Here is a 12,572-nt window from a genome sequence, read left to right on the forward strand (position 1 = left end):
ATTGTGCGTATTATATTATTTTGTCTTTAAATATTCAGATTATAAAAATACCGTTAAATTTATACTCAGCGTACGATTTTCTTTTCCGTGCGCATGTCAAGTACTTAAGTTTGGTCGTCGATTCCGCATCCAACAGTGATCCCGATCTCAAACGTGGTGATATTTTTCCTCTTGTGTCAGCATGTACCTAGGGTGTCTAACTAATAATAGTTATATTGTGATTTGGTTGTAAATTAGGTTATAAGTTTAATTTTGGTTGGCTTTATACATATAAATGCGTGTTTGTTTTTAAAGCTATATTATGGCATGATAAATTGAACTAAATATAGATAAGTGCATGTGAATTTAGTTCTATGTTTAAGTGCTCATGAACTAGAAAAGTTGACTTAGATTTGATATGTTTATAATGTAACACCCCCTAACCCCAAACTGTCACCAGAACAGGGTTACAAGACATTACCGGACCTATCAGACAACTTACGAATAATTCACAATTAAAATAACATTCATAGTATAATTTAATAATTAAATCCCTATAATGGACTCTCGAAGCCCAAAACATGTATTAAGAATTTGTTCGAATATTTCGAACAAAAATTCGTAATTTTTTTTTAATTTCGACAATATTTCTGATTATTTTTACATAAAACCCTTGCAAACTTAAAACCAAAAACAAACCAATACCAATATTTCAATCAAAGATTTTATACATTAGAACGCTACTAAATCATACTTAATAAATTGATTTACTACTTTAGTTATAAAGGTTAAAGTTAACATGTAAAAAAAACTAATTCATATATTTCATTCCATTTCAAGATTTAATACTAAGTTTACTAATTTATAATTTTAAACTTTATTTATCATCCAAAAGATCATAACCATTTACTTACAACCAAGATCATTTAGCATATATATTTACATATATATATATATAAAACTCGTGTACATATCATCTAGTACATGCCACTTAAACAAAATGAAGAAATACATCACCAATTTTTTTGTTGGAGTCGAGATCTTCTTGGATGCTAAATTGGACCTTGAACTCTAATGACCTGTGCACGAAAACAACCGTACGCTAAGTATTTCATACTCAATGGTATTACTATAAATTAAACTATTTAATATTAATAAATTACAAACATCAACCATAAGCCTTTAAAAAAATCATTTAAACTAATTATACATAATTATATATCACTTCATAAATCTTAAATTCATATATATATATATATTTATTTTTTTTCATATACTAATTCAATTCATAATTTAATTCATATATTCTTTCTCGTACTTTTCAATAGTGCCAAATCAATCAATCTCATTTTCAAATTTTCATTTCAATTATTTACCCTATTAACAAGGCTCGGACTCTGACAGATAGGGGTGTTCATTCGGTTAATCGACCCGAAATTACTATAATCAAATTAACCGACCTTCCAAAAATTTTAACCGTTAACTGAACCGATTTTTTTAAAAAAAATTAACCGAACCGAATTTTTTTCGGTTAATAAGGTCGGTTAACCGAATTAACCGAAAATTATGTATTTTTTATTTTTGGTTAAAAATTACCCGAATTACCCGAATTACCGAAAAATACCCGAATTACCCGAATTTTTTTATTTTTTATTTTTAAAATTTAAAAAATTTATAAATTATTAAAGTAAATTGGGTTTTAGACTTTAGTAAATTGGGTTGTCTTTTAGTTTTAGTTTTATTGGATTGGGTAATTGGGTAAACTTTAGTTTTAGTTTTATTGGGTTGGGTAAATGGGTTGGGTAATTGAGTTTGGGTTGGGTTGGATAATTTTATTTATTAAATTTTTCGGTTAACCGAAAATTCGAACCGAATTAACCGTTAACCGAAAAATCATAAAAAAAATTAACCGACCCCCGACCGAAAAAATTCGGTTAACCGACCGATTAACCGAATTCGGTCGGTTAACCGAATTTTTTCGGTTTTACCCGAATTATGCACACCCCTACTGACAGATACATGGATTCCACCCAAACACACCAGAATATCCAACCTAACACACCCGGAATAATATAAATCCTCCTTAACACACCAGTATATCATATCATCCCAAACACACCAATAAGGCATTAGATGCCTCTTCGGATAAACTGAAGCATATAATAACAGAATCATCTTCTCGGCCGAACTACAAATCTCCTCATCATATCACAAATCCTATGGCATGCCATTTGTATCCAATCTAGTCCGATAAGTTAATAGGGTATTATTTTACTTTTCCAATTTCGAATTCATTTTCACAATAATTTCAAATATTCAATCAAATCAAAACATCTATTATTTCAATTCATATATAATTCAATATTCACACATATTCTTACTTAATTTCAAATGTTATTACTTACCTTACTTTAAATGTCCCATGATTACAATTTCAATATAGCATTTAGTAAATAGTTTAAGTTATAGTAATACAAACCTGGAATACGCGTTTACTCCTCAACAATCTTTTCTTTTCCTTTGGATGTCAATGCCTCGTTTTCCTTGTTAGCTACGAAAGTAATAATTATAATGACTAAATTTTATTCAATTCCTACTTATTCCCAATTTAATTCTAACTAAGCTTACTTACTTTTCTAGCTTAATTCATACTTATTTTCTATTTAATTTCTTGCCATATTTAACTCAACCATTCAATATTCATAATTAAACCCTAATTTAAGACTTCTTATAACTTAATCCCAACCATGCAAACGCACTTTACAATTTGATCCTTTAATCAATTCTAACTAAAATTTTTATCAATTAAACCCCTAATTTAACAAATTGTTCAACATGAACCATGTTAAAAACCTATGAACTTCCATAACCTCCACTTAATTTCAACAAAAATTGTTTTAAAGCTTTTAAAACATCAAAATAAAGAGAGATGGGCTAAATTTAGCTTACCAATTAAACTTGAAGCTTTAAAATCTAAATTTTCCCTTTTATTTTCTTTCCCTTTTTCTTCCCCTGTTTTCGTTTTGTTCTCTGTTTCTTTTCTGTTCTTCATTTGTTTCTTTTTCCTTTTATTTACTTACTTTACTTTTTTTTTTGCTTTATTATTTTTAATTACTAAATAATTAATATAATATCTTATGCTTAAATATTAAGTAAACCAATTGTTTAATTACATTTATACATATTTATTTTATTACACTTGTATAAATTTTATACTATTTATTTGTCAATTATCTTATTTATTTAATAAAAATCTATTTAATAAATTAATATAACTATTACAAATGAATAATACTTTTATCAATACATTTGTATTAAATCACTACCATACATTTATCTTTGTTTAACTTATTTTATAATATAATAATAACAATTAATATAATTGAAAATATCACATAAAATCTTCAATCTTACCCAGCTTATGCCGCCCCATACTTATAAATTGGTTTAATTTCCATTTTGATCCTTTATACTTTCTTTTAATCTATAATTAAACTTTTACCTTTTATTCTATTTAGTCCTTTTCCTAATTATTCTTAATTAGACTAAATTCACCTAATTAATACCTAATTAAGCACTCAACTAAACTCATAATTACTTCTAATAATTATTTATGACTCAGTTTACTAAGACGAATGCCTGATAATGTACTTTTCCTATGCTCGTGAATTTTGGGTCATTACATATAATTTAGATTAAAATGATGCTTTGGTGAATTGTTTTAATGATATGAAATGTTTGAAATTTCTGTCTGTTTGATTTGTAAACTCTGGTAATGCTCCGTAACCTAATTCCAGCGAGGGATATGGGTTGGGGGTGTTACAAATTAGCGTTGAGTTAATTATTTATTTACTGACTAAATTATAGTGTAAATATTTTAAAGTTATAATTTGCTTAAAGTTTTGTATTCTTCATAAATGTGGAATTTAATCCTTATACTTATATTTTCATAAATTTAATTTCTCTACTTTTTCAAATTTAGGTTTGTTTGTTAGCACAGTTAGAATTATTTTGTATTGATGCATCATTTTAAAATAGAAAATAAACTTGGTAATCACGTAACAAAAGAATAACATTATATTCAAAATGTTATTTCAATTCAACCATTAACTTATATTCAAATATTCAATTGATATTAATCCCGAGTTTAATTACCAATAATACTTAATTCTATTCTAGAAAATAAGGTTTTTGTAATTAAACCATCATTTCCGAATCAACCAATTCATTCAGTTTTATTAAATAAATTATAAAAAAAAATCATTTTTTCTTATCTGTATTAATTTATAAATCAGTCTACTAACTAGTTCCCGATCCGAGCATGGAAATCTCCAAAGCTATAAATTGGCATTGCCGTTATCCAATTTGCCAAACAGTTCCTTTGGTGCTGCATTTTTTATTTTTATGGTCAACCATGCCATTGAAGAAAAGCTTGGACTGTGGAGATTCCGCTCCCACCCTACTGAACTCCACTCCATTTGGCCCAGTCTACAAATTGCATTCCACTGTAAACATTGTTCGCGAACCGGACCCCGATTGTGAAAGCCATGGCAACCGGTGGGACTTGTTTTGTGACCGGCGATGCTTCCACGAGTTGCTCTAACCCGTTGATTATTTGATAACGAGCGTTGGCTGATACCGCGAGGAAAACACCTATGATTCGGATGGCAAAACAAACCATTAAGCAATACAAAAAGACAACATTTAAGCTAAATGCGTGGTACTTTGAGAAAAATGAAAAACCGAAGTAAACAAAGACATTGCAATTGGCTCTTATCATGTGGTATGAAATTTAAGCTAAAAGTAATCTAAATAGCTTTAAACATACCCCAAAGAGATGCAGTTCGCAGAAGAGGTGGCACCGGAATGTCTTCGTCGGATTTTCGTATTCTCCTAATCATTTAGAAGATTATACAAGTAAGCAAATGCCGAAACAAAAACGAGAAAGAAAAACAGTCGGATTCGAAGAAGTTACATGGATGCAAAATTGTGTCACTACGCACTACCCTTCTGCAAGACGGATCAAGCGTTCGTGGAAGACGGACAATACGATGTCCTTGAACCAATTCTCATACCTAATGAACTAGGATTCTAAATCATGCAAGTTTTTGCTTCTAAGACAATACATTATACATAATCAGTTGTCGTCCATAGAAGAGTCATGACACGAAGTTCACTAGGAACTACGAAATGGGAAAGCCAGTTAGATCACCGATCTACTGAATTATTATCCCGGAATTATCGGACTAGAAACTTAGGAGGTGGAAAGAAACAATCGAGAAAGTCTGAAAAGAAAACCATACCTCTTGGTGGTCATTACCAGATTAGCTATGCCTTGGCCAACAAGACCACATCCAAACCCTACTGAGCCATACAATACTCCCTGGATAAGAATAATACAGTCTATGTTACTCAGGCTCTAATGCAAATATCAAACACGGGTATGTTCATTTCTTTTCGAGTTTGGAAGTCATATCCTCGTACTCGTGTCTAGATGTGTCGGACATTAATGCTTAAAGGAAAAATAAAGAATCATTGATTACTATTTATCTACCTGTACCTTGTAAAAGAATGTCGCAATCCGTTGTTTCGCCGAGAATGTACATCCCGGCCTTTCGGCTTCGAAAACACTGAAAGAGCAAAAAAGTTCAATGATGCTTTTGATAAACCATGAAATAAGAGTCGTAGGACATAAATTGTTGCTATGAGATGATGACCTGCCAGGGAGAGCAGAACAAGCCTGTTGTAAGCTCCCAAATAAACCTCGGGATGCCGCCGATGGTTGACTGAAACGAGCATACGGTGCTAACATGCCAACCAAAGCAACATCGATCACTAAGCCAACTAAAACATCAGCAAGATACAACTCAAACTCCAACCAAAAGGCATCTCCTCTTTTCTTCATTTCAGCAAATGTTGCGCAAAAAGAATCGATCCCTACCTATATCATAGAAGAAACCAAAAGTGCCAAAACTTAAGGCACCCTGTAAAACAATCAGCATAAACTGCAAATCACATAGAACCACAATTAAATTGCTAGTGCCAGTTGCACGTTCTAATTGCACCGATAGTAGCAACTCACTTCGCAACAGAACGGTTGTGCAACCTACTATATGTGGTTGGCATATTTTGATCAACAAATACATGAATTTTATCTTGTTAAATATCAATTAACCAATAACTTTATCTGAATTTATTTAAATTCATGAAAATCTCTATGTTGAAGCTTAATTTTAGGACTTATTACGTTTACACTAGCTAAAGATTTACTAGTCTACATTATAACTACTTAAAAAAGGCTTGTTTACTTGTTTATGGAGTTGAAGAGAGAACAAATCTAGTTCATCTTAACAACTTATTATCAGTTCGTATACATTGTAATCAAACTGATGTGAGGTTACATTAGTAGCTAACCTTTCAAGAAAAATTCTTAATATTATTAATATAATAGATTACTCTTTCAACAATATCGTTTTTCCAATTGCGTAACCAAATCTTATATTCATATCTACATTTTACTTTTTCAGTTGTTCGTTTAATTAACAACTTAACTAAATGCAGGAATTCACTTCCTTCGATATTGAAGACCAACATCAAAGCATACTTGGTTGATGTTAGTAGTCAATACATTTGCAATACATTTTGCCCATTTATTTAAAAATGAGTAAATTAATTCTTATATATTAAATCAAAAAGTAAATTAATTGTTAAATGTTAAAATTTTCATCCATTTCTACAATTAAAATCTGGCATAGTTGACGGAATAAACAAACAGTTACACATAACTCTCATGGTAACATATATGAACTAATTTTTAAAAATAAATATGAATGAAATTCTTTAATAAGCTCTTTAATATAATATATAGCGATTAATTTACTAATTTTTAAGTAAAAGGAACAAAATGCAATCTAAGCTTCCATCGTACTTTTACCAGGCTTGAAAAAAAGGAATATTATTATTTACCTAATGCACTATAAAGAAAATAGCACTCAACAAACCTCTGTTCCAACTTTGAAAAGAAATGAAGGATCTGCTAGCATTCGGTCTCGAAGCATAGAACAGTGTTTCATTAAAAACCCAAGTGGCCAAATCGATCCCTGAACAAAAATGGCAAAAGTTAAAAAACATCAAATATCCTTCCAAGCCACTTTAAAGTTTTCACCGTTAACCTTTTTACGTGTATCCATATATTCCTAAAAGACAAATATTCCCACTTTTCCTTCAGCTCATTATTTTCTCTCCATTTTCTCATCAACCAAACAAAAAAACAATGATCACAAAAGAAAAAAAAATGTTCAAGCTTTATTTATAATCAAACCTGCAAATCCAAATACCGTAGAAGGAACAATTTACGGATTCCGCAACTTTTCGCAGCATCCATCATATCGGAAGGCAGTTTCACTCCTCTAGCTTCCGCTTCCTTCTTCACCTCCTCAAACTTCAACATCGGTCCAAACTCTTTCCCCTCTTCATCCTCACCTCCACCGCCACCAAACGAATCATTACCTCCATTATCACGCCCACCGCCGCCACAGCCACCACCAATCTTCTCTTGATCACCGATTCCAATGTCTGAAACATTGGATTCACTATCAATTTCGTCATTTTCTGTCGTGTTACCCGCGTAATCAGGCGGCCTAACGCAATGAAGCGTGGAAAAACCGGAGAGTTTGAAGCGAGATGAAGTTAATTTCAATCGAGATTCAATCTCGATAATCCCTTTGAAATGAGCGAAATTCCTGGTTCCGATCACATTGAATGTCATTGAACCGTTGCCTCCGCCATTGGAAAGAGCGGAGAGCTTGAAACGTGGTGACGGTGATGAAATCGACATTTTTTTTTTGCGAGAAAGTGGAAGCGAAAATTAAATCAAAGAAAAAAAAAAGGTAATTGAATTTAGTTTGTTTTGAACTTCGAAGTAGGACTGAGTGAGAGTCAGTTTTAATCAGCCGCTACACTGGTGGGAAGAAGGTGTTGACGTGGATTTTACTTTTTTTATTATTTTCGCTTTTTCTGTCTGTTAGAAGTGTGTAAACTACAATGTGACTAAACTAATAGTAAATTTATGTTTTAGTCACAAAACTTTAAAAAATTATAAAATGATCATTAAATTATTTAAAATTTTTTATTTAAATCACTGGATTGTTAAGTTTAAAAAGGTCTAGCTAGCAAACTCTAAGTAGCTATTCGACAATCTATACGGCAAATCAATACTCATCAACGAGTAGAAAAATATACATTAGATCTAAGTATATCTGACGACTAGTGTCAGAGATCGGAAAAGAAAGCTATTTGGATTTTGATTTGTAGATTTGCGAAGTTAAAAATTGTTTAATGAAAAAATTTGAACTGTAGAAGAAAAGGGAAAGAAAAACTTTCAATTAGTGCAGGCAGTGCTAACAAAAAAAGCCATAAAACAACGATTTTAATAACCAAATGACTCAAATGAAATTTTTTGAATAGTCCAATGACTAATTCATAATAATTTGAAGTTGAATGATTAAAACGTAAACTTACTAATAGCTTAATGAACTTGAGTGTAATTTGCCCACTAGAAATTTAAGATTGGCAAGATTAACTTTTATTATTATTCCTTTTAATTCTATAACTAATATTATGTTTTTTCCCCGATGATTTTATAGTATGTTTATAGAATGCTAAAAACTTAATATTACATAAGAGATGAGATTTGAATATTAAAAGTATGTCAAAATAATTATCAAGTTTAATTATGATTACGATCAAAATACTTAAACGTGTGTCAAAATAATTTTGAATAATGTCTATAGAGATACTTAGATTAGAATATAGGATTCAATCCAAACCTCTCAAAATGTTGGACATTACCAAAATCTCATTCACATATTGTAACCGAGGACTAAAGCGTCAAAAGAAATTGAATTCGAATCATCTTTGAAAATATAAGTATTTAAAATATATATATTTAGTATTAAAATGTGTTTTACATTATAAATAATATTAGAAATAAATAAATAAGAAGAATTCAAAATTGAGTTGTAATGAATATCTTTTAATTTTTAATTTAAAACCGGATAAGTGTATCCCTTCAATGAGCTCAAAGTCTAAAAATTATGTCCATAGAAAATTTATTTTATTTTGTTTTCAATATAAAAATTGATGTTAGTAAATACTTGGAATTTGTTTGTGATCGTCCATCCAATAAAAAAGCTGAAATGTCAACGAAATTGGTACAGTACTATTTCTATGAACAAGTAGATAAATTATCACTTGATTAATATTCTAATTTAGACACCCCCAAAATAATAATAATAAAAATAAACAGGCCTTCAGTAGTGCTGAACTTCAACTTACATGAAAATTATAAAATAATATAATTTAAGAAACAAGAGCCCGAGAGGGTTTACAAATACAGCACAATCCAGAAGTGAGAAAATGGAGTCCAAAAGCTTTCGATTGAAATAATAACATATAACGCTAAAACAATAAAAATCTAATGTTTCCATATAAAAGTACCACACTAAGAACTTGACTACAGATGCAGACAAGACTAAAAAATATAAACCAAAATCAACAGTGAAGATATATATATAAGACTTCCTAGAAAGAATTTTAAGAATCGAAACGTAGAAGAACAAAAGCATATATTTTACGCGAGTCCTTACTTGTGTGCGTGGTCTAAACAATCTTGCCCCTTTAGAATGCAGTAGGTTTTGCCATGGACTTCTTAATGGCCTCGGCATAAGTCCGATGTTGGTAGGTAAGAGTCGATTCAAGTAAGTCCCAAAGGGATGTCTTGGGGTTCCAACCTTAATGATGTTTTCAAACGGTAGTCAGATAATATAATTAACATATGGAGAAAACTAAAGATTACGAGACAATACCGAGTTGTTTATTTATTATGGTCATGTCCGGGATTCTCTTGTCGCTATCATCATATCCCTCACCATAAAATTCCTTGGAGCTGACATCGATAGATGGTGACTGCAACATAGGTTCTCCACTAACCTTGGTATAGACCTGAAGCATCCGAGGGCAAACAGTTATACTTACATGCGACCAAAATGTCGATATGAACAAAAACAATAATATGTCAATCGTGTAATTCACCTGAGTCATCATTTCAGCAAGTTGCCTAACTGTGACTTCATTGTTTGGGTTACCCACATTGAAAATATGACCATTGGCCCTATCTGGGTTTTCCTGCATAAATGGCACAGCTCGTTTAGATACTATGTTTTCGTGTGGTGGATGTAGGGATGAGGGATGAGCGAACAGTTAATAATACTTACAATCATCAAAAGAACAGCTTCAATGGCATCCTTAATGTAAACAAAAGTTCTCTGGGATTGGCCACCATCAACAAGCTTAAGTGGCTCACGACGTAGCAGATTCTAACCACGAGGAAGAAAGTTCATCTTCAGAACTAAGACAAACAAGAAAATCTAAATGGCTTCAAAGAAAGCTCAACTAACATTACTAAAGCATGCCAGAACTCGTGGAACTCCTTCACTTGGACCATCAATGCCGGGAATGAAATCCATCCTTGGTCCAATCCAGTTAAAAGGCCTCACAATGGTGAAATCAAGGCCATTCTCCACACCCTCAGCTGCAATGAATGATAAAAGCAGTCAGTAAGTTATGTCCGAGGCTTCCCAATAGGGGCTGGATCATTTGATAAGATGCTAACCATAGATAAGCCTCTCGATCAATTGCTTAGCACATGCATACGACCACCTCTGTTTCTCTATTGAACCAAAAATGCAAGGCGAAGTATCTTCCTTGAGAACATAGTAAGCAGGATCCTATAACATGAATTATGGAATGTGTAAAAGATTCTTTATATAACCAACAGATCTTTACTAAGCCATCCAAATTACACTGTTGAAAGCAAAATTATAAATTCCAAAAGCTAATCAGTTAAATAATTAAAAGATAGCGAAATGTTACCTTACGGAGAGGAGAATCTTTAGGAAGAAAGCTTCCAATGGTTTTGCCATAAACTTCACAAGTAGAGAAGTGAATGAGACGTTTGTTGTTCTCAGAACAGTACTTAACCTACCAAACAACAAATCAACATAAAAAAAAAAAAATCAATGTCGATTTTGATATGAAAAGGCGTAATAACAATCAAATCTCAACTCACTCACATAAATATCAATCAACTGAGAAGGGAATTAAAAATTGACTCACAAAAAAAAAAGAGAAAAAACCAGTTATAAGTAAAAAAATGCTTACCACAGGAAGTGCATCAATGAAATTGCTATAAATTGTGTCCAGTGGACGCGTATTGTAATCTGCCGGAGTACAGATCGCCGCAAGATTTATCGTCTACATTGCCATAAAAAAATCTCCGTAAATCCAGTAAGAAAATTTATTGAAGTCAACAAAACATTTAAACAAATCAGAAAACCTAACTTCTAAACAACAATGAGAGTCAATTAGTTTAAGAAAACCAGATCTAACATATAAAAACCAAAGATACACACACACACACACACACGCACACATATAAACCAAAGAAAACCAGATTTATTAAAGCATTTTACATAGAAATAAAGAGAAATTCAAAATATCCATGATCTCCTGCAAACGAAGTCCAGCAAAAGAAAAAAATAGCAATGGTATCAAAAATGTATAAAGAAAGAGCAAGCAATTACGAGATCTGCCATCTTGATAAGGCCTTCTAGCCTAGAATCATGTTTGATGTTAATCCGGTGAAACTCGATACGGCCAGCCCAAGGCAAAGAGTCGGGCTCGAGAAGGTGTTTGATCTTATCATTGTAAACATCCAATGCAAGCACTTTATGCGGTGTCTCCGCCATCAGTTTCTCACAAAGGTGAGAGCCAATGAAGCCTCCGGCTCCGATCATGCATATCGTCATCGGCTTTATCAGCCTACCGTCCAGATCCATTCTCGCCGCCATTTGAAACGCCGGTATATTTTCTACGATCTCTAAACGCCGGCTGTGACAATGAAGAATCAGCAACGAGAGAAAAAGAAAATCAACGTAAGATTTTGATATATAAAGAGGGAAAAAGTGGTGAAAAGGAGGGAAATGCGACCCTCTTACAGAGCTACAATAAATCAGGGGGTGGAAATAAAGCGTACTCGCGAGTATATAACTACGAGTAGTACTCGACTAAATAGTAAAACACGTGGAAGATTTGAAAGGTTGCACACTGTGCTTGTAACAGAAGATCATCGCTGGATGGACCGTTAAATAGATTGGATACAAAATTAATTAAGGATTATTGTTTCATACTATTCGGTAGTATCTATAATATATTAAATAATGTTATTAATATTTTGGAAATAATAATTTTTGCAAAGTTTTATAATATATAGAAAATTAGGAAGGTTTCCATAACTAAATGGGTAATTGAACCGGCTTGTCCATCAATTTTTCGATTCCGTCAATCTAATCGATTTGATCAATTTATTTTGTTTAATTAAATAAATTATTAAAATCATAAAAAATATTATTAAAAATTCGGCTCAATCAGTTCAATTGTTAAGTTCAATCAATTTTTTTATTCTCAAATCAATTGATTCAATGCCCTTATCTAGACTTGTACCTAATCCATTTTCCATCTAACTAGTTTGATTG

At 31.8% G+C, this 12,572-nt stretch overlaps 2 protein-coding genes across 2 annotated transcripts; both read right to left on the reverse strand.

Annotated features, from left to right (window-relative positions):
* Window positions 1-4,147: 4,147 nt before the first annotated feature.
* Window positions 4,148-7,956, reverse strand: LOC105781887 (protein RETICULATA-RELATED 1, chloroplastic). Its single transcript, XM_012606415.2, has 7 exons — window positions 7,301-7,956; window positions 6,981-7,079; window positions 5,697-5,920; window positions 5,540-5,609; window positions 5,283-5,362; window positions 4,808-4,872; window positions 4,148-4,632 (listed from the first exon to the last, which is right to left on the reverse strand). Exons 1-7 carry the CDS (start codon window positions 7,814-7,816, stop codon window positions 4,439-4,441), a joined length of 1,248 nt encoding a protein of 415 aa, XP_012461869.1. The 5' UTR covers window positions 7,817-7,956; the 3' UTR covers window positions 4,148-4,438.
* A 1,355-nt stretch (window positions 7,957-9,311) lies between these two features.
* LOC105784324 (UDP-D-apiose/UDP-D-xylose synthase 2) lies at window positions 9,312-12,032 on the reverse strand. The gene is made up of 9 exons (XM_012610178.2): window positions 11,622-12,032; window positions 11,200-11,292; window positions 10,912-11,019; window positions 10,652-10,766; window positions 10,437-10,570; window positions 10,254-10,355; window positions 10,072-10,164; window positions 9,846-9,981; window positions 9,312-9,770 (listed from the first exon to the last, which is right to left on the reverse strand). Exons 1-9 carry the CDS (start codon window positions 11,886-11,888, stop codon window positions 9,658-9,660), a joined length of 1,161 nt encoding a protein of 386 aa, XP_012465632.1. The 5' UTR covers window positions 11,889-12,032; the 3' UTR covers window positions 9,312-9,657.
* Window positions 12,033-12,572: the final 540 nt, after the last annotated feature.

Source organism: Gossypium raimondii, chromosome 13, assembly GCF_025698545.1.
Source record: "Gossypium raimondii isolate GPD5lz chromosome 13, ASM2569854v1, whole genome shotgun sequence".
Classification (NCBI taxonomy): domain Eukaryota; kingdom Viridiplantae; phylum Streptophyta; class Magnoliopsida; order Malvales; family Malvaceae; genus Gossypium; species Gossypium raimondii.

What these genes read in the sequence shown, in the direction of transcription:
- LOC105781887 (XM_012606415.2), bottom strand. Translation starts at nt 7,816, where the DNA reads ATGTCGATTTCATCACCGTCACCACGTTTCAAGCTCTCCGCTCTTTCC. An exon ending in TACGGTATTTGGATTTGCAG is followed by an intron (nt 7,080 to 7,300) that starts GTTTGATTATAA and finishes ATTTTTGTTCAG; the next exon opens with GGATCGATTTGGCCACTTGG. An exon ending in TGTTCTGCTCTCCCTGGCAG is followed by an intron (nt 5,610 to 5,696) that starts GTCATCATCTCA and finishes TTGCTCTTTCAG; the next exon opens with TGTTTTCGAAGCCGAAAGGC.
- LOC105784324 (XM_012610178.2), bottom strand. Translation starts at nt 11,888, where the DNA reads ATGGCGGCGAGAATGGATCTGGACGGTAGGCTGATAAAGCCGATGACG. An exon ending in TCATTGATGCACTTCCTGTG is followed by an intron (nt 11,020 to 11,199) that starts GTAAGCATTTTT and finishes GTTGTTTGGTAG; the next exon opens with GTTAAGTACTGTTCTGAGAA. An exon ending in GATCGAGAGGCTTATCTATG is followed by an intron (nt 10,571 to 10,651) that starts GTTAGCATCTTA and finishes CATTCATTGCAG; the next exon opens with CTGAGGGTGTGGAGAATGGC.